At 50.9% G+C, this 24,507-nt stretch overlaps 1 protein-coding gene across 6 annotated transcripts; it reads right to left on the bottom strand.

Moving 5' to 3' along the window:
• Positions 1–1,059: 1,059 nt before the first annotated feature.
• GJC1 (gap junction protein gamma 1) lies at positions 1,060–24,507 on the bottom strand. Of its 6 annotated transcripts, none has more exons than XM_038163100.1 (4): positions 24,448–24,507; positions 4,842–4,955; positions 2,819–2,891; positions 1,060–2,705 (listed from the first exon to the last, which is right to left on the bottom strand). In XM_038163100.1, the coding sequence occupies exon 4, from the start codon at positions 2,684–2,686 to the stop codon at positions 1,505–1,507; it is 1,182 nt and encodes a 393-aa protein (XP_038019028.1). In that variant the 5' UTR covers positions 2,687–2,705; positions 2,819–2,891; positions 4,842–4,955; positions 24,448–24,507; the 3' UTR covers positions 1,060–1,504. The 6 variants fall into 6 exon arrangements, with proteins under 6 accessions (XP_038019028.1, XP_038019033.1, XP_038019031.1 ...); XM_038163105.1 differs by having other exon boundaries at positions 2,819–2,888; XM_038163103.1 differs by lacking the exon at positions 24,448–24,507 and adding an exon at positions 22,736–23,707.

The raw sequence follows: 24,507 nt of genomic DNA, 5'->3' as shown, positions 1-24,507 counted from the left end.
GCACCCTGGGATAGTGGAAGGGGTCCTTGCCCATGGCAGGGGGTGCAATGAGATGCTCTTTAAGGTCCCTTCCCACCCAAACATTTGATAATTCTATGAATCCTGACCCAGCTCTGATGAGAGACTGAGGTAGCCTTGAAACAGGCCCCCAAAATATATTAAAATGCATGGAAACCTGAAAAAAGAACGGGAGCAGAGCAAGGTCCTGAATCCCTTATAAATAGCAGCAGCAAGCAGAGACATTTATCAGCGTCTCTCCCAGCCGAGGCGGCTCCTTGCCAGAAAGACAGAGCCAAAGGCATCAGTCCCTCACTCCCCTCCTGCTAATTGTAAATTCAGGTTTAATGCCAAACCCACAGAATGCCAGGTCGGACTGGTCTCTCAAGCAGAAAGCTAAATTATACATATTGCTCTGTCTGAACAACACTTGGACAGAGCGGAAGGAAGAGGGGTCTGGAAGAAGGCAGAATCATTGATATTCTGAGAGGGCTGAGACTGCCCAGCCAGCTCTGTGTGCTGCTGCAGGAGAGGGAGGGGGTTCCACAGCCACACAGAGCTACCAGGACTCCATCTGACCCCACTCGTTTGGGAAGCAGAGGATTCCTCCCCAAAAGGTGCCACTGCCTGCCCTTGGGCACAGGCTGTTACACAACAGGAGGCCTCACAAACTGCTCTCCCCATTCCACAGAAACACGTGGATTTACTGAATCCAGTCATTTCTATTCGTTTTTTTTTCCAAATGTTTTGCAGGAATTTGAAGTGTCTCCTCCCTTCTGCTGCACAGGGTGTGCAGGGAGCCCTGAGCCCTCTCTGCCCCACAACTGGCACCCCTGCTCCCTCCACACACACACACACACACACACATTTTTCCTAGAAGTCATTTTCCACAGAGGAAAGAGCCTGTAGGACACAGGAGCTTATGGGATGACACTTCCCGGTTGCAAGCAGCACATTAATTTAGTAAAGAAGCACCACTGACAGACCCAAATCTTTCCCCACCCCTGAGCTGCCCAGAGACTCCACTTCTGCATGTTCAAGGCACTTTGGAAACGCAGCATAGAAAAGTTTTATAAAAAGTTTTACTTGGAAAACAAGGAAGAACAATGACATAACTGCAGACAACAAGAATAAAATTAACAAAATGCTAATGGCTATCCATTGCTTTGTCCTTGTTGATATAAAAAGTGTAACATCAGATCCAGTGTACAAATACAAAAAAAATTGTGCATAATAAATGTACTATAATACTGTACATACAGCATAAACCGTTCAATGAGAATGAATTAAATATACCTATTTGTCTCCTGACTTGGAAGACAAAAGAATAAGGTTCTAAAGTCCTAGAGTCAGTGTATAAACCCTTTCCAGGGCTGAATCACGAGCCAACGGTATCCCTGAAAATCAGCAGAGTCAAATATTCCCTTAAGGAAAAGCCATTATTCACGGAACTGCTGGTTATGATAAACTAGGGGAAAAAAACCACAGCGTATCAACTGAGTCAACGTTAAATCCAGACCGAGTTCTTCCCATCTCCTGACTTGCTACTGGCACTGCTTTTGTTCGAGCCCGCTTTGGATTTCTTCCCTCTGGAACTGCTGGGGTTGTTTTGGTTGTTGTAAGCCTGGATGGCAAGGTCCAGGCGGTCCTGAGCCACTTTGATTTCCCTCTGCAGGATCTCCAGGTCGCTGGGAATGTTCCCTTCGTTGCTGCCATACTGCTGTTCCTGAGCTATGTTGGCTTTGTTCTGCTTGTAGGCCATCTTGGCGTTGGACAGCTCCGTGCACTGCATCTGCTCCGGCTTCAGCGCGATGTTGTAGCCCGGGGGAGCTGACGGCGTGTTCCAGGTGAAGGGGTAGTTAAAGGTCCCAGAGTCCACCAGCTCCTTCTTCTTGGCATTCAAGGTGTCCCGGATGGTGCCGAAGCCCAGGTGCAGCATCTCCCAGACGTTCAGGAGCAGGCACATGCAGCTCACCCCGTACATTATCAGCAGGAAAATGGTCTTTTCGGTCGGCCTGGAAATGAAACAATCGACGTTGTGCGGGCAGGGCTTCCTGCTGCACACGAACACGGGGCTCACCTGGAAGCCGTAGAGGAAATACTGCCCCACCAGGAAGCCGACCTCAAACAGGGCCCTGGCCAGGAGCTGCAGGACGTAAATCCTCATGAGCCCGTCCTCCCGGATCTGCCGCCGGCCGTCGTGCTTGGCTTTGGCAGGGCTCTGCTTCTCTTTGCTCTCGTGGACGCTCTCCACCTCCATCTCCGGGTACATCATCGGGTCTTCCTCGTGGTCCCCCTCGGCTTCCTCCAAGGCCCGGTGCTGTTTCCAGCGGCAGGGCAAGCTCCTCCTCCTGGCTCTCCTGCTGGCCTCGCTGTGCTCCACCATCCGGGCGATTTTATGGATGGCGTAGCCTAAGTACAGCACCGAGGGAGTGGCCACGAGAATGATCTGGAACACCCAGAACCTGACGTGCGAGAGAGGGGCGAAGGCGTCGTAGCAGACGTTCTCGCAGCCGGGCTGCTCCGTGTTGCACACAAACTTGCTCTGCTCGTCATAATAAATGGATTCTCCTCCCACGGCAATGAGGACAATCCGAAACACAATCAACACTGTCAGCCAGATTTTGCCAACGAAGGTTGAGTGGTTCTGGATCTCCTCTAACAGGCGGGTCAGAAAACTCCAACTCATGGTGGTCAAATGAGTTTATCTAAAAAACAAACAGAACCCCCAAATTTTTATGAGTTTATCAGCTCGAGCCTAAATGGTTCAAACTCAACTCGACTTTCACACCCAACACCCATCCATGTTTGTGACCACCACCTGCTATCGGGATCCAGCTGCCAGAACTTGCTTGAAGATCCTACGTCTCCTCCGCAGGCTTTTGAGGAATCTGCTGTAAGAAAAAGTAGCAGTTCAGTATAATTTCATTTTAAAAGTACTCCCAAAGCTACTCCCCAGCCCAAGACAGAGACACGGCTGCTCTGTGTGTCACAGGTTGATAAAAACATTTAAAGTGGAAGCTGAAGACTCCAAAACACAGTGGATGGGGAGACAAGTGCCCATGAAATTTTTGGGTGCTGTTGGCCACACTCCACCACTGACAAGAGGATTTTTTTTAATTTGTTAAAGCCTGGGCTGGTGATCATGGTCTCAGGCAGTGCCAGCTGTCCTCACTCAGGAAGGGATGGCCCAGCCCACCTGTGATGCAAAGGCAGGACAACCTGGTGGCCTGAGCAGTGCCACCCTGCAGGGCTGGGCCAAGGAACTCCTAACTATGCTTGAACCATGCTGCGGATGGATTTGGGTCCAGCCCCTCTGGGAGGCTCACAACCTTCCTCCCAGGGTCAGAAAAGATTTCAGTGTGGGTTTTGTAGTAAAAACCTGGTTACAAAGAGTTACCTGCCAAAACTTTGAGAAGAGCTAGTGCACAGCAGTGAGTGGTGGGAGGGTGAGGGGAGAAGGGACTGGCAGGAGCTGAGCGAGCGCCGGAACTGCCGGGCCTGGCCGCGCTCCCGAGCGGGGCTGGCACCGCACGCCAGGGGCAGCCCTGCCAAATTCCAATGCCTGCAGATTCCAGGTTGCCCAGAGAAGCTGCGGCTGCCCCTGGATCCCTGGAAGTGTTCAAGTGTTCAAGGTTGGACCGAGCTTGGAGCAGCCTGGGGCAGTGGAAGGTGTCCCCGCCTGTGGAAGGGGGTGGCACTGGATGGGCTGCAAGGTCCCTTCCAACCCAAACCATTCCAGGACTCCAGGATAAAGTTGCAATCCGAACAGTAAAAATCCCAGCCTTGGGAACTCCAGTCTGGCAACGCTTTGAACAAACTCCAGCAACACTGCAGGCCCTCCTGGAGCTCCAAGGAGTGAAACTGGTAAAACACAGGAAGAACTGTTGGACACTGTTAGAGCAACAGGGGACGAGGAATGTTTCAGACTTTGGATGATGTCAAATATCAGTTTGTTAAAGATTATTAAAAGAAATTATTGCATCAGAAAAATATTTGGTGACAGATCCTGAACCCAGAACTGGGCAAATCTCCAGCACTCTGATCTTAACCTGAAGAAATTGTTATTCTTAGAATAAGAATTAAGAGTTCTTATTCTTAACCTGAAGAAATTCCAGGAGACCAGAGGAAAACTAGTACTTGGAACTATTCAACTTCTTCCACGTAACTACAGAGTTGTTTATAGGCAAAATAATGAAATGTGAGGAGATGCAAGCAATGCAGAAGTAAAGGATATCAGTGTGATCTCCCTCTGGTGGAATTCAGTGTTTCACTGAAAAGCCAAGAGCAGGGATATGGTGTGGATGGGCTGTGCAGGACATTTGATTTATTACTTCATGACAGTGGGAGAAAAAAAATAGCACAGGAGAGTATTAAAAAAGGCCCTGTTAAGTGATCTGAAGTAACAAAAGTCTTGACAAATGATTCCCATATTAGGTCCAAGATCAGTTCCATAATTACAGCAGCTCTGAAAATCCCTGGCAGCCAGGCTGATCTTCCCAAGCTCAGCTGAGGAGTGGCTGCTGACAAAACGGGCCCATGGGACACGAGCTTGCGGGCTGAGAACTGGAGATGAGAGTCACCAGTACAGGAAAACACGGATTGCTGGGGAGACTGAGGCCCCTGCAACAGCCCCACTGCCTGAACCACACTCAGGGCAGCTCAGGACCAGCAGAGCAGGGTTTTGTAACAGGGGGAGAGGCTGCTGTGGGTGTTCAGTGAACAGGGAAGGGAATGAGGCTCCTGAAGGATCGGGGTCTCAGGGAGGGCTGTTGATAGAGTGCAGGTGATGGACTGAGCCCTGGCTGTGTCACTGCAATCAGCAGCCAGGGGGGTGATCTTACCTCCTTGTTAGCGAGACAGCCCCGGGCGCCTGCGGCTGCATCCTTCAGCAGTTGCTCCAGCATCAGAGAGTGGGCACAGGAGGCTCAAAACCAGCTGAGGGACAGGGAAGATGCCTAAAAGTGAGCGATTTAGAAAGACCAATTTGTTTAGTTGGGAAACACAGGAGGAAAATGAAAGTGAATCCCAACAGCGACGAATCAGGATCATGATGTGTCATCAAAATGACCAATTAGGACAAAAATCCCCAGCCCTCCCTCAGGTGGACAGGCCAGCTGCACTCAGCCCTGAAGAAGGACATGTTTGAATCAGATGTGTTCCACAGATAACAGCTATCAGAGGTGCATGCCATCCTCCCAAAGCTTCCATCCAAGCTGCCCTTCATCACAACCCTGCTACCATCATTCCACGGAGCACTGGCTGAAATAACACATTTTTAACAGGCAAAGAGACCAGAGGTTCCAGCCCCTTCCTGCAGCAAGGGCTTGACACCCCCATTTCAGAAAGGCACCCAAGGGCAGCTCTGCCACCTGAGTTCTGAGTTAGTGGGATGAGACAGTGTCAGACACCCCACACTCAGCATTTCCCACTCACATCTGGGGTCCAGATGAGGGGCACATCAGTCTGGGGGTGCCTGAGAAGTCTCCAGTGGGCAGCAAAGGCAGGTGAACCCCACATCTGGAACCGGAGGTTAACAGAGGGGAGGAACCCCAAAACCCCTCTCCCACCACACTGCTCTGCCCATCTCGTCACCCTGGGCACTGACAGGACAGGCACGTCTCCACTGACACCTCACGATTCATCAACTAAAAAAGAGACAAAACCCAAAGGAGTTTAAGAGACAAAACCCAAAGGGGTTTAAGAGGCTAACTCTTATTCGCTGAAAATGTCAGGGCCACACTTTTCACTGCAAGTAAGCTACTAAGGAAATGTGAAATTAATTAAACACTGTTGCCAATGTAAATTTGGAGTAACAGCAGGAACCAGCCTTTAAATTTTCATATACTGTCACATTTCTCAGGAGTTAAGGACAGGGAAGTTTGAAATGAGTGCAGATTTCAGTAAGAGAATCTTTACTTTTAGACAAGCTGCTGCCTCCCATCTAAGAAATTTCTTCAAGGTACGTGCCAGCTTTTCACAGTGCATTTTCTACCTGCAGACAGGTACCAAAAACAACACAGGAATCATTCCTGTGATTCCCAACCTGAATTCCAGCAGTTGTATCAATGCACAGAGTGTATGCTGGGGCTCCCACAGCCCTGGGATGCAGGAGGATTTACCCAACAGGTGGTTAACAACCAGGACCTGCCAATTAGTGGGTCCTGGCTGTGGAGCTCCAAAGCTGCCCAAGAGCTGATTCTCTTTGCCCAGAAAGTGTCACTTTGTCCATTTAGTCCTAGACCTGAGCAGAGCTGCTGGGACAAACACGGGAGGACCCATGAGCAGGCAAAGAACTTCCTGGTCTTTAAGGAAATGTTTTGGTTCAAGCAAAATGACAGTCATTAATTCTTGGAAAGGTTCAGCCCATCCACATTCAATGCAGTACAAAGCCAAGAACTTCCAAGTGGAATTCCGGTGGTGTCCTTCCGTTCCGTGGGATCAGCCAAGGTTAGAGGGGCACATTCTGCCTCCCCTCCACGTTCTGCAGCACCCAGACACATCAAAGTAACCTTCACCCAACGTACACCCACGCTCCTGCAGCTGTTGTTTCTGGCAACATTTAACTCAATAATTTTCCAATGCTTGAAAGAAAAGTCTATGGACACTGACACGCATCTGAGAAAGGCAGAATGTCAGCAATTTCAGCTAATTTAAGTCATGCCAGAAAGTGCATTTGAGAGAGACTTTCATTTCTTGTATTTGTCATAAGTTCATTTCAGCACTTCCAGCGGAGGAGGCTCCTTGGAGCGGGCAGGATCCATGATGAAATATCAGCAGGCTTATCACTGACAGTGGGCTGGCTCCTGAATTAAAGCTTTGCAGGCACTGACATCCAGAGAGAATGAAGAAGAATGTGGAGCAGGTACAGGGGAAAAAAGACATCAGCTTCAGGTGAAGAATTTCTGGAGTTAACACAGCTGCTGTTGATATAGAGCCAGGGAATGGCCCCTCCTCTACCCAGCCCACGGGGGGGGGTTGGCTATGAACTTAAACATTTTAACATTTCCATTTTCACCTCCTTTCAGCTTTGTCCTCAAACAGCGACAACCTCCTGCCCCTCAGGGTGGGAAGGACTCCACCGTGGAGCAGCAGGTACTGTAAAATGCTCCAAATCCAGCCCTTGGATGGGACAGCTGAGGTGGGGCAGGAGGAAACTAAAACACTCCAGCAGTGTCCCCATTCTCCTGAGACAGAGAGCACCTGGAGGGCAGGACAGCCAGCAGCAGGTGGGTGTCAAGGCAGCCTCATTCCAGGCTATGAAATCCCAAACATCTTCAGAACCATTTCCTGGCCTTGTCTTGGCACAGACTGGGCTCAGCCCAGTGCAAACTGGAAGCCCTTGACTGCAGCCCAGTACAAACTGGAGCCCCTTGGCTGCAGCCCAGTGCAAACTGGAGCCCTTAAACTGCAGCCCAGTGCAAACTGGAGCCCCTTGGCTGCAGCCCAGCACAAACTGGAGCCCCTTGGCTGCAGCCCAGTGCAAACTGGCAGCTACAGCCCAAAGCACCTGAGCATGAGGGTGCAGGGAGTGCTGGTTTGGGTCAGCACTAGGCAGCCTGTGAGGATCCCGGAGCTGGACTGGATGATCCATGTGGATCCCATCCAATCCAAGCTCTCCTGTGATGTTTCTGTGGTACCATGACTCATCTCATGTGACAATGACAGAAGTGGGGGGCTGGGCACAGCCTCAGCATGTCCAAGGGTGGCACCAAGCTGAGGGGCACAGCTGACACCCTGCAGGAAGGGATGCCATTCCCAGGGTTCCTGACAGCCTGGAGGAGCAGGCCCATGGCAAGCTCGTGAACTTCAACAAGGTCAGCTGGAGGGTCCTGGGCTGGGGCAGACCCCAACAGCAGCACAGACTGGGGGGGTGGAGAGAAACCCTGCAGGGAAGGACTTGGGGGTTCTGGAGGATGAAGAACAGGACATGAACCAGCAACAGCCCAGAAATCCAACTGTCCCCCAGGCTGCATCCAAAGCAGTGTGGGCAGCAGGCAAGGGGGGAATTCTCTGGAGCCCCCAGCATGGGACCTGCTGGTGGGAGTCCACAGAGATGCTCCAAGGGCTGGAGCACCTCTGCTGTGGAGGCAGGCTGGGACACCAGGGGTCGTTCAGCACGGAGAAGGAAAGGCCCTGGGGAGACCATCCTGTGACCTTTCAGTATAAATGGAGCTTGTAAGAAAAATGGGGACATTTTATCAATGCCTGTAGTGACAGGACAAGGGACAATGCTCTTAAACCATGAGCAGGCAGGGTTAGACAGGACATTGGAGATATTTTACCATGAGGGTGGGGAGGCCCTAGCACAGGGTGCCCAGAGCAGAGCACTTCCATCCCTGGAAGTGTCCAAAGCCAGGTTGGACAGAGCTTGCTCTAGTGGAAGGTGTCCCTGCCCTTTGATGGCAGGGAGTGGTGGAGGGTCCCTAAATTTTCCTATTTCACCAGCAGCTCCTCAGACAAGACTTCTCTGAAGGCTTTGTAGCCTCAAGGCAGTCTTTAAGGAGAATGAATATATCTACAGAAGACTTTTTTCCTCCCTAAATTATGTCTTCCCAGGTCATGCTAATGAAATTTGATTAATTTATTAATGATTTATTTGCTTTGTTTTGTTTTTAAGCAGTTTAAAAAGACATGTGCTGAGCAGGGAAAAAAAGAAGAAATGCATGGCAATTCTGTTGTTAATCAAAAGAGGTTTCATGCTGCATGAAAGTGAAATTGAGCCCACAGGCTAATTAAAATAGTATTTGAATTAGGATGAATGAATAATTAGCATTATTCATTCAAATCTCATTTACATTGAAAAGTAAGAAATTACATGATTTACAAGTACTTTTGAGGAAGCAGAGGGGTTCCTTTTTCTTTTAACCTGGAAAATGAGTAAGACTTTACTGCTCAAGCAAGCAGAGAGCCATGGCCAGGCCCAGCACTGGAATGGTGCCAACACATCCTGAATCCTGGTGAATGCTGTGCTGATGCCACCCGCATTCCCTGAGCAGCAATTCCAGTGTCCATTGTCCTGAGTGACACAAGAGCAAGGATGTGGGGATATCCCTGGGATAACACAACTCACAGCTATCACCCTTCTATCCCCCGTGAAGGAAGCGGGTTCAATCACCACCAATTTTACTCCTATTTTCAGCAATAAAGAGGAAAAGTAATAAGAAGACTCCACTGAATTTTATTTTTAATCTCATAGAATATTTGGGAAGGAAAAGGCTGGGACTTTTTGGAGAGCACACAGTGCTCTTTCAAATAAATCCTCTGTCATCTGGCAGGGCTCACGTGGCTGAAGCAGAGAATGGTTTGGAAAAAGCCACAATGTCAATGTCAATTTGGAAACCATTTCTGAATGGTGCCTTCCAATCCCAGGCATGCTAACAAGGCTCTGCTGATTCCCAGACCAATCCCCCGAGTCGAAAAAACCCCACGCTGAATTATGAGACCACAGATCCCATGTGGGATATAAATAGAACAGGAAAATATGGGTAAGAGGTAGGGATATAATAAGATTCTTGCGCTGTCAAAAAAATAAAGATGTCAAGTACGTATCTTTTTGAAAATCAACATATACCCACCCGAGCATTCAGCTTACAGATAAACTGGAATTTGCAGCTAAGACATGAACCTCCGGTCGCCTCGGCGTGCCCTCTAGGTACTGCTAACATGGGAAGCCAAGTGACAATTTTAGCAACACTCCCCCGCAGTGACAAAATTCAGATGAAATCACGACGTGTTTTGTGCTGGCCCAAACCAGCTTTTCCTGCACCTACAGAAGCGTGCTGCTGCAGGAAGCGGCGTGTGCAGGGCAGCAACGCACCCCGGAACAGCGGGGCACAGCGGGGTCCCCCCGGGCAGCACCAGCAGAGCTGAGCCCGACTCGAGTTCATCTGAGAGCAGGAGCCTGCAGTGCCAACAGGCTCCACGGGACATGGACACTGGGCTCTACAGTCTCTGTCACCTCTTGAGATTTTTTGGAGGCCCGTTGTGGGGTGTGTGTCAGCCCGAATCCCTTCCGAAGGATGGGAATGAGGAGCTCCAGCTCAGAGGTTGAGAGAATGAGCTCCCAGTTTGGCACTTCTTGGAGCCTAACACCAGCCTGAGGCTGCTCCTCACACCCATCCTGCAGATGCCAGGTATCAGGAAGCAGAAGGAGCCCCAGGTGATGGCAGCACTGTGGTGATGTGTCAATGTGATCAAGGAGGAAACCAAGAGGGCAGAGAGACCCGTGTGCTGCTTCAGCCTGCACCGAAACCCCGGCTCCCCGGGCAGCCTGGGCCACAGCAACACCAAACCCTGGGGATCAGCACAGGGCTGGCACTGCAGCAGGAACAAATCCCCTCCTCCACAACCTGCTGGCAGATGAGGAATAATCCAAAGAAGGGCTACTGGAGCTCAAAACCAACCCAGTATTTACTCCACCAGCGCTCCCCCTCTCCTCCAGCCTCACACATCTCACAGCTCTTCTCCACCACAGTTTAACCCCACTGAGCCCAGATGGTTTGAGCAGCTCCTGTAGGAACTGGGCTCCTGCAGCACTGGCAGGCCCAGCATGACCCACCAGGCTGGGGTTGTTTAGCCTGGAGAAAACGAGACTCAGGGGTGACCTTATTGCTCTCCACAACTCCCTGACAGGTGGCCATGGTCAGCTGGCATTGCTCTCTTTCTCCAGGCAGCACTGACAGAACCAGAGGACACAGTCTCCAGACACATCAAGGGAAATGTAGGGTGGATATTAGGAAAAAGTTTTTCACAGAAAGAGTGATAAAGTTCTGGAATGGCTGCCCGGGGAGGTGGTGGAGTCACCATCCCTGGAGGTGTTTAAAACAAGCCTGGGTGTGGCACTGGGTGCCAGGGTGGAGGTGTTGGGGCTGGGTTGGACTCCACAGCCTTGAAGATCTCTTCCAACCCAGTGATCCTGTGAATTCAGTAAAGCACAGGGAGGCTTTCCCTGTGCAATTCAGCTGGATGTTGAAAACAAGGAATTACAGGGTAGGTAAAAGACAATTTTAATTTTTTTTTAAGAACTTGAATCTGAAGTTCAAGCCATACTAGAAAAGACACCCACCACTGCTGTTCTGAGATCAAGACCAAGTGTTTAACCAAATCCTGAGCCCTTGGACTGCCAGCCCAGGCTGTCTGCAAACAACCGGGGACTGATACCTTTAAAATCCAAAGATCCAGAGGGCATCCTTGAGAAACACTGCTCCTACCAGCTGAAGTGACCATCAGACTGGGTGAGCGTGGCCTCAGGGGTGAGCTGGCAATTCCCATTCTCCCACACCACAGGGATCCTGCAGGCTTTTCCATGATCACACAGAGTCAGCACTCATCCCCCAAACACCAGAGTTCTCCTTCCCAGGAGCAGCTCCTGGACCAGGCAAACATCTGATGGGGCACCCCGTGCTCCTCAGGCAGGGCTACTAAACCCTGGCTCAGACACACAATGTGCTACCTCATGACACGTGAGACCAAACACCCCAACATCGACTGCTCCGAGGCTGTGACAGCCCCTCTGTAAGTGACAGAGCTTTATTTCAGTCACTTCTGAAGGTGCTCAACCCCAAAGTTCCCTTGTACCAAATGCATCCCTTCCAGAAACGTGCAATGTTCTGATAACTGGTAGTTTAAACCACCACATTTTACATCCCAAAGCACGCTGGAAGGCCCATGTTCAGCCAGGTTTTAAATAACTCCACCACAAGCTCTCTGGGCAGCCTGATCCTATTAAACACCTCCAGAGATAGAAGCATTGAAAAGTTAGATTGGGCAGTCTGATCCTACATCTGACCATGCTCACAGTAAACAAAAGCTTTTCTTATGTTTAAGTGGAATTTTCTGTGTATCAGTTTTAAGTCATCATTCCCTGGGCACCATGGAGAGCAGTCTGGGCAACAGCAACAGAAGTAAAGCAATTTAGCATTTTTTCCTGTAAGAATGAACATAACAGAGAGGGCACAAGTTGCAGGGACTTGAGCCACATTAGCAAGTGAATCTGTGACCTGAGATCCCTCCCCCTGCCAGTGTGGGACAACTGCCACACAGTGCTACTGGCATGATATAACAATACATTATTAAAATATTAAAAATATTGTACTGTTGCCTATTGGAAACTGTGTTCCCAGCTGCTATTTTAACAAATATGGGAAATGGAAGGGTTAAGATGGAAAATTTGCAGCGAGGAGAATGACAAAAGGCAGGTCCTGAGTGGCCAACAGCAATTCAAACAAGAGTGTGATGGATCAGGGCTGGGGTTCCTGCACACAGCTGCCAAGTCCCAGAAAGAAAAAAGAAAAGAAAAAAGAAAAGAAAAGAAAAGAAAAGAAAAGAAAAGAAAAGAAAAGAAAAGAAAAGAAAAGAAAAGAAAAGAAAAGAAAAGAAAAGAAAAGAAAAGAAAAGAAAAGAAAAGAAAAGAAAAGAGAGGAAGGGCAGGGGAGGGTCCTGCTGCAAACTCTGCCTGTGCAGGCAGGCCAGCACCAGCACTGTCACTCAGGGCTGCACCTGGGGACACACAGGGGTGAGCAGAGCGTGGACAATGCAAACCCACCTGTGACACCCAGGGAATGGCAGCGCCTGGGCCCACCCAAGACCTCAGACCGTGACCCCAAGCCCTGCAGCAAGGCGAGGAGGAACAATCCGGTTTCCCCAGACAGACCCACAAGGGTCCAAAGGGAAGAAGGCACAGAACACACAGCACCTCTGGGTGCTGCACCCCTGGGAAGCACAGAGGGACAGGCACTGCTGGGGAGCAGGAGCCTTTGGACAGGCTGCAGCACCCATGTGCTTACCTGGATCCCTGCAGCTCTCTGGCAGCGAGGTCTGGGGAAGGCCATCCTCACTCCCATACCCTTCCAGTCAGACATCAGAGAGACCTCCCTGCCTTGATGTGATCAGAGATTCAAACAACCACAACACCCCTTTAACTACACCCGATTCCACTGCAGCCAACAGCTCCACAGCGTTTCCCCAGCGGGCTCCTCCTCTGCGCTCAGAGGGATGAGTGTCAAAAGAAACTGACACACTGGAGGCAGCTGACCCAAATATCACTCTCACGGCCATTTCAGGAAGGGAGAGAGAAGCCAAAAGAGAGCAGTTCTGTCGGCTCCTGTACATCAGAATCAAAGGCTCTCACTTGGCTGAGCGGGAGGCAATCGATGGGGATGAACACCTAATGCTCCCACCACCATCTTATGGCAGTCAAGAGAAACCATGACGGCGTTTGCTTCATAGATAAGCCTCAAAAACTACCATGAACAGCTTGTAAATGAAACAGATACCACACAGCCCGACACAGTCTGCCACAACCTCCCCAGTCACCCATCCTGCAACATGGCAGCTGCTTCTCTGTGACCTACATTCAAAAAAAAGAGTTTGATTCCCCAGCTCTGTCTGGTCTAGTGGGAGCCACCGCCTCAGCCTGCAACTCCACCAAATCCACATCACGTTTTCTACAAGAGCAGCTCTGCAGAGAGGGAAGGATGTTCAGAGGTAGTGGAGGACGCTGCAAACCAAAGCCTCACCACTGCAAACCCTCCCAGCTGTGCTGGGATTTTCAAGGCACCCAGCACTTGGAACAGCTCTGCTAAACTGGGCCTGGATTGTCCCCAAGCAGAGAGCCTTACAGCCCCTGGTGACTTCACCAAACTCTGCACATCCCCAGGTGGAGAGCACCAAGCTGAGCAGGACAGCAGCCAGCTGTGCCAAATGGCACCACAACCCACGAGGATGGGGTTGGGACAGACAGCCAAGGACAGCACCCTGCCGGAGAACAGGTCCACGACAAGCCAGCACCTCGCTCACTCTACTGCTGCTTCAACTTCTCCCAAGTTGCTGTTAAACCACAGAAACAGCTGATGAGTTTTGTTTCAATAAAGTTGGTTTTACACATAGTTTATTCTGAGACAAGGAGCAGAGTAAGGCAGCAGATTGCCATCCTGGCATTAAAATGTTACTCCAGCTTGAGTTCAACAGGAGTCTTAACAGCTTTATTTTGCCAAAGATAAAATTTAGAATATAAATATGCATAGATCCACTAAGTGACTTATTTGTTGAAAAAAAAATTCCGTGTAATGAAATAAGAAACATAAAACTGTCCATTTCTGAAAGACTTGAATACTTTGAGAGTCCCTTGGGAAGAGACCTGAAGCACTGATGAACTCCCTATGCTCCATCACTCCAGCTGGGAAACACACACACCAACTGGGGCTTTTCCCCCTGAGAACAGCTGGAAATAACTCCTATTTTATGAAAAGAGGCCTTTCATAAGAAGCTCTTTTCCCATTGACAGGCACTCTGCACCGAGCACACAGTGGCAGACAGGTCAGTTTTTCCACCTGACTGCTTTCCCTGGCCAAGGATTTAATCTGACTTATTATGGACACAGATTGGGACAATTAGCAGCAAACTGAAGGCAGATCAGCCTCCCCAGCGCTTGAGTCAGGCGTGAGACTTGACAGGAGAGCACCAAGGGGACCAGGGGATGGTGTGCACTGTGCTGTGGGGCTGCTGGAGGCAGGAAAACCCCACTGAGACACTGCAGCCACAGCTACGGCCAGGGCGACAGCACCAAGCTTCCCCCAGCTTCTTATTTCCAAGCTTCCATGATTTTAGGAGGCTGGTGACATCTTGTTAATCACGGAGTGAGCTTCATGCTCCAACCAGGAGCCAGCAGATCACCTCTGTTTGGGTGACCCGGGAATGCCCAAGGGCTGGGCCACTTCCTAACGCAGAGCCCAGCAGGTCTGCTCGCAAAAACATTCCTAAAACAAAGGGTAATTGAGCATCTGCTGTGTCACAGCTCCTTCACTCTCACAAAGGGGAATTAGCTGCAGATAAGATCGCACCCGATAAGGAACCACTGGCTTTTTGGTGGATTGTTTCATTAAGGCAATGGCACCCACTCTGCCAAACACAATCACAGACTGGTTTGGGTTGGAAGGGACCTTAAAGCCCATCTTGATCCTCCCTCTGCCATGGCAGGGACACCTTCCACTGTCCCAGGCTGCTCCAAGCCCTGTCCAGCCTGGCCTTGGGCACTGCCAGGGATCCAGGGGCAGTCACAGCTGCTCTGGGCACCCTGTGCCAGGGCCTTACCACTCTCATGGTAAAATATTTCATTTTAATGTCCCATCTAACCCTGTCCTCTCTCAGTTTAATAGTGTTGTCTCTTGTCCTGTCACTACAGGAGACAGTAGAAAGTCCCCGTTTTTCTTCAAAGCCCTTTATAAGCTGAAAGGCCACAGTAAGGTCTCCTCAGAGCCTTCTCTTCTCCAGCTGAACACCCCCAGCTCTCCCAGCCCATCTCCAGAGCTGTTCCAGCCCTCAGACCACTCCCACTTCAGATTCCCACCTGCACCTTGACAGACTCTCCCCGCGGAGAGCCACCATCAGGAACAGGCTCAGCTTTAATGTCACTAGAAGAGATGACAAACCCATCCAGGGAAAATTATGTGACTCCTTTACAAACAACTCACAGCACCAGGAACAGTTCCAGGCTCTTTGCCAGCCCCTTCCCCTGGGATTCACTGGGAAACTGGTTCCCACTGCTGGAGGGACTGGAGGGGAGGTTACAGAGCAAAGAGCCAAACCGAGGAGTCACAGCAGGAAGGGCTGGATGGACCCACCAAGGGGTTAATGGAGCATGGAGTACAGCCATTCCTAAAATTGTCTCGGGACGGGAAAGCAACTGCCGTGTCAACTCTGCAAGACAGGGGTTGTGAAGAAAATCCTGGCAAAGTGTAGTTCTCCAAAGCCAACATTCACACAGCACTAATGACACCGAGCAGAACTCGTGGGCATTGATTTTCTGTATAAATACAATAAACCAGGGGAAAAGTCAGCATGGCTTCTGGGAAGGCACCTCCAGCCCCACAGAGGGCTCCAGATCTTCTGGGTTTTAACCCCTGCAAGTCTCTCTCATCTGAGGCTTCCTGTAGGGACCCCAAAAGGCCACTGGGAAAAGGACTGTCCCTGTATGGAGACAGCTGGGTGGGAGGCAAGGGAGTAGGAATAAACAATCATTTCCTGCAAGGGAGGGAAGTTAGAGCAAGGGTCACAGGGAGAGGCTGGCTGTGCCAGACTAGGACACTGTCTGGATGTGACCCAGCATCCTGAAGGAAATATTCAAGGGGGGTGGATAAGCAACCATGAAGAGCAGCACAGGGACCATACGAGTCTACGCAACCTGGAAATAAAATGGCAGATGGAATTCCACATGGATAAAGTGATGCATAGATTGAATAAAAATAATAAATCTCAATTTCACCTAAAAATAGATATGCCCTGAGATGGCCTCAGCAAGCAGGAGGTCTTGGGGCTGTCAGGCTGCTCTGTGAATGCTCTGGCGCAGCTCAGCACAGCCCCAGAACAGTGTTTCACCAGTGTCAGAGGACAAGCACACCCAGCACACGCTGCTGTGCCACCATGTGCCTGTGACAGGCATCCATGGCGCGTGGCTCTGGTCACTCTGCCCTCCCTGAGTGCCCATGGCTCACCCACGGTGTGTGGCTCTGGTCACTCTGCCATGTCCCTGAGTGCCCATGGCTCACCCATGGTCTGTGGCTCTGGTCACTCTGCCATGTCCCTGAGTGCCCCTGGCTCACCCACGGTCACTCTGCCAGCTCCTACCATGGGAAGACAGGAGAACAGAAGGAGCTTGGAGAAGAGGTATGGAGTGGCTGGTGGGGGAAGGACAGTGAAAAACAGCAAGAAGGCTGAGGGAGGAAACAGTCAGAGATCTGTGACACCTGGAGCAGCCTGGAGAAGGAAAACCCTTCAAAAACTGAAAGCCAGAGCAATGCCTCGGGCAAGGGTAAGTCTGTAGGCACAAAGCAGTCGCATGTTGAGAGAGTCCAGAGCTTCTCTCATGCTCTGCTGCAGCCTCACGTGGGGCAGGTCAGGAGCAGGACTCTGGAGCAGGCAAGATTCCATCTGATCCGTGTGGCTGCTCCAAAGGAGCCAGGAGTGAGTGGCTCCGAGGTGCTGGGGAAAAAGCCCCTCCATGAAGCAGCTGAAAGAGAGGCACCAGCAGACACCAGAGGGAACAGAATTGGTACAGGGGCTGTTAATCACTGCTCAGTTCCAGCCCCCTGGAACTCTGCATGTGCCAGACGACCCCGGGCAATGGGAACACCTGAAGGGCAGCCATGATTTATTTCTGTCCAGCACAGCCCTCCAGGGAATCGGATCCCGCAGATGCCCGGATCGATACGCTTTGGTCACAGATTGCAAAGAGAGCAAGAGCAGGCGAGGAATACAAACCAAGCTGGGGACAGCACTGAGGAGGAGGCTCCAAGTCAGCTCCAGAAGGAGCAAAGACTTCACACGAACCATGGAATAAAGATAATTTCCATATGGCTCAGTGGAAGATCGCCATGTGCTTCCTCCCAAACACTTCAATTTTATTTTGCTTTACAATATCTCAGGAATCACAGTTTCCACCATGAAAATTCTTCTCATTTCAAAATAGTTTAACTCCATATCTGAGCACCAGCTGAGCAACTCCTGCGAATGAAATTTGCTGCAAGTAAAATTCAGTCATTTCTCAACTACTTCAATGTTTACCCTGAGAATCAGGCGATTTTTAGATTTTTAGGGGAACGTGCTGCATGCAGGGCAGCACATCTGCAAGACACATAAGGAACTTCAACTATTTTAATTTTATACCATTAAAAAATGTACTGACACCAAGGCCAGCCCCATGTGCACAACCTACACCCACCCCCTTGCCTGCCTACAGACTCTTCTCTGACCTCAGGACTACGCAGTGCTGGGTGTCATCTTTGTCCCTGCCTCCACAGCAAAGCCAGGCTCCCAGGAGTTAACAGGGAGCCAAAACTCCCCCTGAAGGGAACATGGGCACACACAAGACACACAATCACCCTTCCAGGCTCTTGACTATTTTAAGCATGAGAGAGATACAGAACTTCACAGCGATGGCGTGTTCCGAGTCTGGCAGGGCTGCACCACTCATGGCGGGATGTCACCGCGGGCGGAGCTCCATCCCCTGCTGCCACCAGCATCATCCCTCATCCTGCAGGAGCTGCATTCCCCAGGCACACCACAGCCGGACCCACGCTCAGACCCAGAAGTCATTTTTCTGCATTCCTTCATCAGAAAAGCGAAGTGGACAGACGCATCCCCAAGACGTGGCACTTTTGGGGAAGACTTTAGGGATGTTCAGAGGAGAGGGAATGCTGTGCATAGCCACCTACCAGGCAAACCCTACACCCCAGGACAGCAGATTAATGGCTGAGAGGGACACCAGAGCAGGGACTCGATGGAAAATAATCCAATGCACTTGTCAGCCTCCTCCAGCGCCACCGACTGCACATTCGACATTGGGACTGGAAAGGACACGAGGCACAATCTGCTGGTCATCCATATGGATGCCTCCCTCCCTCTCTCCCTCCCTCCTTCAGTCCTCCTCAGTATCTCAATCGAGGTCAGGCACGCACACTCAGACTTGTTTTCTGACAAATTTGTAACTAAAAAGCTGGAACTAATAACTGTGAGAGCCCAAAGCTGGTTTCGTGGACTTGTTTAGGCAAAAAAAAAGCTGGCTGGCTGCATCAATTTCCATCTAGGCAAGGTAATAGAGAGAAATCCTTCATTCCCGTGTAAAAATGTAAATCCCAGCTCAGTGAGTCATTTAAACACATGCCTAATGCAAAGCTTGAAACAAATCCCGCTAATAATCCGGGCTGCTCGCTTATTTACAGCTAGGCACGGCTTAAGTAGCTGGATGATCTGGGGTGCTTATTTACAGCTAGGCACGGCTTAAGTAGCTGGATGATCTGGGGTGCTTATTTACAGCTAGGCACGGCTTAAGTAGCTGGATGATCTGGGGTGCTTATTTACAGCTAGGCACGGCTTAAGTACCTGGATGATCTGGGGTGCTTATTTACAGCTAGGCATGGCTTAAGTACCTGGATGATCTGGAAATACCCCCGAGCCCCCTGGAAAGAGCCTAAACCAGGCTGGTCTGGGAATTAATCACAGTGGTATGAGCAGAACTGCTAATATGAACCGGGGGAGGACTGTGTGTGTGTGTGTGCTGAAGCATCTGTTCAAGTTTAGGCATATAAAACATTTTTCAGCCCAATGACTCCAGAGGGGAATGCTTCATACATCAGCTCATCTGACTCAATTTTTCCATCACATTTCCTTTAATACAGTTTTGTCCATAAATACACTATTTGTTTTTTCCAAATATAGATTTTTTTTTTATTTATAGCCAGAAAACCTTGTAACTTGTGTTACTGCTTAAAACCCTGGGTTGTACTTTGAAACGGAATCACATTCTTCCTTGAAACAGAATCACTGAGGAATTACTGGCCGGTACTGAGGTATGAAACCAAGCTCTCTATGTTTGCAGAAGGAAAAAGGATCTCTTTTTGCCATTCTCAGTATTTCCTTCACCAGGAATCACCGGTAAGATCACAACTGCCCAGCCACACGTTGAGTATGTCAATTATCCCACATCACATGCAGGAACTTTCACCTGAAATCTTAATTTTACGCCAAAACGAAGTCAAGTTTTTAAAAATCCCAACCAGATCTTCCAGACAGTCCTGAATTTGGGAAGAACTGTGTGTCACTACCCAAGCAGCAATAACAATTCATATTTATGGTATGAGGAGGTCAGAAAAGGAAATGCTAACATTGCCCTTTCCCCTCCAAGAAGCATTTTGGAGATAAACTCCTTTTTGTAGCTTTTAATGGAAAGCAACGAGCCTCCCAAAACCAGGACCAGGAATGGGCAGTGAACGGGAAATTTGGTGATACTGACATTTTAAAAACATGGGTTTTTTTTTCAAGAGAGGAATTTACATACTGAGCAATACCGAACACAGCAAGTGAAATGTGATTTAATACATTTTGACCATTATTAATCATAACTCGAGTCAATAAAAAGCACAGCCTGTTATTCCACGGCACAAGCACGGGACAGTGGAATTGCACTCCTGCTGCTCACGGGAAGTGTCGAGACCAGCTGGAAACGCTGATAAATGCCAGGGGCTTCTGCAATAAAATCTTCGCTCCCTTCCAAAGCAGGGCACACAGAGGTGGCCGTGCAGCCACCCGTGAGGGGCTGGCAGCAGGGTCCAGGGGCCATCTGTAACTCAGGGAGTCTCCCTGCTGGCTGGGCAGGGATGTGCTTCCCTGTGCAGGTCAACAGGGACAAAGCAGAGCCACCATAAAAATCAGGGAATTTTTAAATAAATAGTGGAACTTTTTAAAGGGCAATAATTTCCCTCCTATTAAGCAGATTAAAAATAAATCTGGAGCATAAGTCAGCTGTGTGGAGTGACAGCACAGAACACAAAGGCTGGAAGCAGGGTGGGAGCAAAGGATCACCTTCCCCCTAATGAGGCAGCAGTGCCCATCCCCCGGGAGGGACAACAAAGGGGTCCATTATCCAGCAGGGTTTCACTGCAAGTGTTTAATGATCACCACCCTCGTCCGAGTTCCTGCTGGGCTTCAGGGAATCCTGTCCCAGCAGGAAGGGTGAGGCACAAGAGAGGTACCTTGTACAAGGCAACACTCCTTGTGGTTTCCACCTTTAAAAAAGGTGCTGAAAATGTGAAGTGGTGTAAGGAAAGAGCCCCAAGATCAGCCCCCTCCGATGGTGAGGCTGCAGCCTGGTTTCTGAGAATCACAGAATATCCTGAGCTGGAAAAGACCCACAAAGATCATCCAAGTCCAGCTCCTGATTCCCTCACTTCTTTACTCAACCAGCAGCCCCTTGCAGGTGCCAATGACCACAAATCACCAAAATTCACCCCAGTGAGCAGGGTCTGCCTGGGCTCACACACTCCGTGGGGCTCCAGCAGCTCTCTGTGGAAAGCTCACCATTCCTCAAGGACTGCTCACTCTCCAGCATCACAGCTGGGTCAGGAACGAGGCATCAGCAGCACCACCAAGCCCTTGTGGCTCTGGATTCTCCAGCTCCCCAGAGAAGCACCAAGGCTCTGGATTTTCAGTGACCCAATCCATAACACACCCAAGGAAGGCACCTTCTGGATTATCCAGCTCCTAACTGGGTGTTTCTAAGCTGCTCTGTTGATCCCGAGTGGCTGGATCACCTCTAGGTACAACCTCAGGCACTGGATCTCATCCTTTTCTTGGCAAAAGTGGTGGATGAGGAAAGTTTGGGGTTTTTTTTTGACTCACAGAAGTTGCTGGCAGTCAGCAAATTACTAAATCAACAAATTTAGGCGTTAAAATTCATCACAAACTCTCCGTCAGTGATTAGATTTCACAGCTTATAAGAAATCTGTCCTTGTAAACTCTAGAACTATGCAAACCCAGAAAAGACTTTTTAAGATAAAGTTTCACCCAAGCAGTATAATTTACACACCAATTACCTTTAGAACCACAGAATTCTTCAGAAAAACTGTGCCTATAATTAAAACTCTCCAGGGTGCACCAAAATAAATTCTTAGAATTGGTCTCAATTTGCCCAGCATCTGGGTTTTAACTTTCCCCCTACCACAGGCTGGGACCCCAGGAATTCCTCACATTCCCAACCCTCTTGGGGCTCCTCTCTGCCTTGTTCAAAGCAAGCGCTGTGCTCTCAGCCCTTGACCCAAATTTTCCAGTTATTTACCAGTATTTGCATCACTTGCACGTTATCTGTGATGAGCTGGGTGTTTGCTTTGAAGAGAGGGGCAAAAAAGTCCCTTAATGAAGCACTGAGGATGGTACACATCTAGAAAAGAGGCTTTTCATGACAACTCCTTGTCTAGAATCCTGCATTCAGACCTGCGAGTTGTTTTAAAAACCCAAAAAATTGTAATACTGTTCTATAAGTTAAGAAAACACTTAGATTAGTAAATGGAAATGTTTTCATTAGCAATATCTCAAAAGTCTCCTCCATCAACGGAAAGACAAACTTACAAACTCTAGTCTGAAAGCACTAAAGGCAGTCAGACCCTTTGGTAAGGGAACAGCCTGTCAGCAAAACGTTTTTAATAACTTTTCATCACTCCAACTGATCTCAACCTCGATAAACCCATTTCAAAAAGACAAGAGGTGCTGGGTGACAAACTCCAAGGAGCAGCTGTGTTTCCAACACAGTCCAAAAAACAGAGACACTCCTGTAAAACAAGTTCCTGGTGATGTGACACCTCCAACGGGACCTGTCGCTGTGCTCCTGCTGGCATTTCAATTCGGAAATGTCAGACAGGTTCCTGATTCTGGAGAAATACGCTGCAAAGGGCTCTTGCCAGCAGAGAAAGGCTCCGAGGGCAGACCCCAAGAGGGCAGACCCCAGGCTCAGCCCAGCCCCAGCCCCTCAGCTCTTACCTGGCTGCCTCGGTGCCCGCAGACATGCTCAGAGCCCCGGCCAGCCGCCCTGGCAGCCACGGGGAGAGCCGGCGCTGCACTGCTGCACCTCGGTGTCACCACCCCACTGCTGCACCTCGGTGTCACCCAGGGCCAGCCCCTCGCTGGAGCTCTCTCGCCAGGCAGCAGAGTGTGTGACAGCTCAGCCCACCCCCAGGGAGCCACCAGCGACCAGAGAGCTCCGGCCCCGCTGCTCCCCGGAGTCAATGCAAGCGCTGCTGGAAATGCAGGACTTTCCCTCTGAGTCAAACGGCGCAGTAAGGCTCAAATTCCCTCTTAGAACTCCTCACCCATCCCGCTTTCCAGCGCCGAGCTGACCTGCTCCCTCAGGAAAGCACAAGCGCAACTTTGGAACAGACTTGGAAAGTACCAAAAATACAGAGAAAGGCACCTTGCATTTTCCTAAACACGAGTCTTGACAGAAAACAGCATTTCCCCTTAAATGACCTGAAGAACAGAGGGTTTGGTAACTGCACTGACAGCTGGTTCATTGAACATTCCCCAGGACACAGATTTCTAACAGGAAGGGACAGTTTGGGGTTTTTTTTAACCAATTATCCTGACTTAGAGCAGGCAGGAGACATGGAAATAATAACAACAATCAACGGTCTGTCAGAGAGAAGGATTTTGCTCTCTCTCATTTCCAAATACCAATTAAACACCCAATGAAAAATCAGAACCTGGTGGTACCAACTGTTGCTCCAGAATCCATATGGTACATCCATGCCCTAATTAATCCCTATGAACTATCTCCTATTTGTAATTAATTTGACGGTGGAGCAAAATCAGCACTTCACTGGGAAGCAAGGTCACACTGACCAGAAAGTGTCAGGACTAATTCCTACCAACAGAAATGAGAATTGCCTTTAAAAGGCCAGTAAAAATAGCTGCACAAATGTCATTCCTGTGAAATTTTATGACGCCGGGTGAAAGTTGGGCCCAACAGAGGCCAAAACTCCCATCTGACACAAGAGCAGGATTCCTCTCATCGTGCTCTGCATTTGGGTCAAGCACGGAGAATCACGGAATGTCCTCGGTGAGAAGGGACACGCAAGGTCACCAAGCCAAACTGATGGCTCTGCACAGGACAGCCCCAACAATCCCCCCCCACGTGTCGGAGAGCTTTGTCCAAACAGTCCTGGAGCTGGAGAAGTATTTCCTCAAGCAATGCCAAACCGCACGGCTGCGGCCCGGCAGCTCGAGGCAGGGCTGGCAACGGCTGCCAGCAGGGCTGGGAAGGTTTATCCGGGCAAGGAATTGTGAGCGGGAGCTGCTGCTTCCAGGAGCTGCAGCAGCCGACACTGGGGATCCGCTGGGGTGACACGGGGGGGAGGTGGGCACGGGGTGACACCGGAGGTGGGCACGGGGTGACACGGGAGGTGGGCACGGGGTGACACGGGAGGTGGGCACGGGGTGACACCGGAGGTGGGCACGGGGTGACACGGGAGGTGGGCACAAGGTGACATTGGAGGGGAGGTGGGCACGGGGTGACACCGGAGGGGAGATGGGCACAGGGTGACTCCTGAGGAGAGGTGGGCACGGGGGTGACACGGGAGGAAAGGTGGCACGGCGCGACACAGGTGGCGTCCCCGGTGCGATCGCTCCGTTCCCGCGCTCGGCAGCGCGGAGAGCGCTCCGTTCATCACCGAGGGGCTCGACACGTGCAGCCGCGGGCGGGCACCCGGCGCTCCGCCCGGGAAAGCCCTTCGGGCATCGCTTCCCTGGGATAACCGGCCCGGAGAGGCCCGTCCCGGAGCGCGGCAGGCAGCGGGGAATGGGGAGGACACAGCGGGGACCCGGGGGGTGACACCGGCCCCCCGCGGCGGCGCGCCCCCGGCTCCTCCCGGCGCCTCCGGATCCCCGCGGAGCGCCCGGCTCGGTCCCTCCGGGCTGCCGCCTCCCTCAGCCCGCCGCGGCTCCGGCCCCTCGGGGCCCGCGGCTGCGCCCGGGCTCCCGCCTCCCGGTGCCCCCGGAACGGCCGCTCGGTCTCCTGAGCCCCCCCGCCGTCCCCCGTGGCTCCGGCCCCTCGGGTGGCGCCGCTCGGTGCCCTCAGGCCCCCGCCCGGCCCGGCCCGGTCCCGCCGCGCCCTCAGCCCCCACTCACCGGGTCCGGCCCGTGGCGGCGCCGGGGCCCCTCGGCCGCCGAGCCCGGGCGGGGGGCGCG

This window comes from Motacilla alba, chromosome 27, assembly GCF_015832195.1.
Source record: "Motacilla alba alba isolate MOTALB_02 chromosome 27, Motacilla_alba_V1.0_pri, whole genome shotgun sequence".
Taxonomy (NCBI): Eukaryota; Metazoa; Chordata; class Aves; order Passeriformes; family Motacillidae; genus Motacilla; species Motacilla alba.
The sequence above is the reverse complement of the archived record's forward strand: the minus strand, read 5'-3'. Positions and strand labels throughout refer to the sequence as shown.

Excerpts from the sequence above, each read along its gene's own strand:
- GJC1 (XM_038163100.1), bottom strand. The coding sequence starts at position 2,686 with ATGAGTTGGAGTTTTCTGACCCGCCTGTTAGAGGAGATCCAGAACCAC.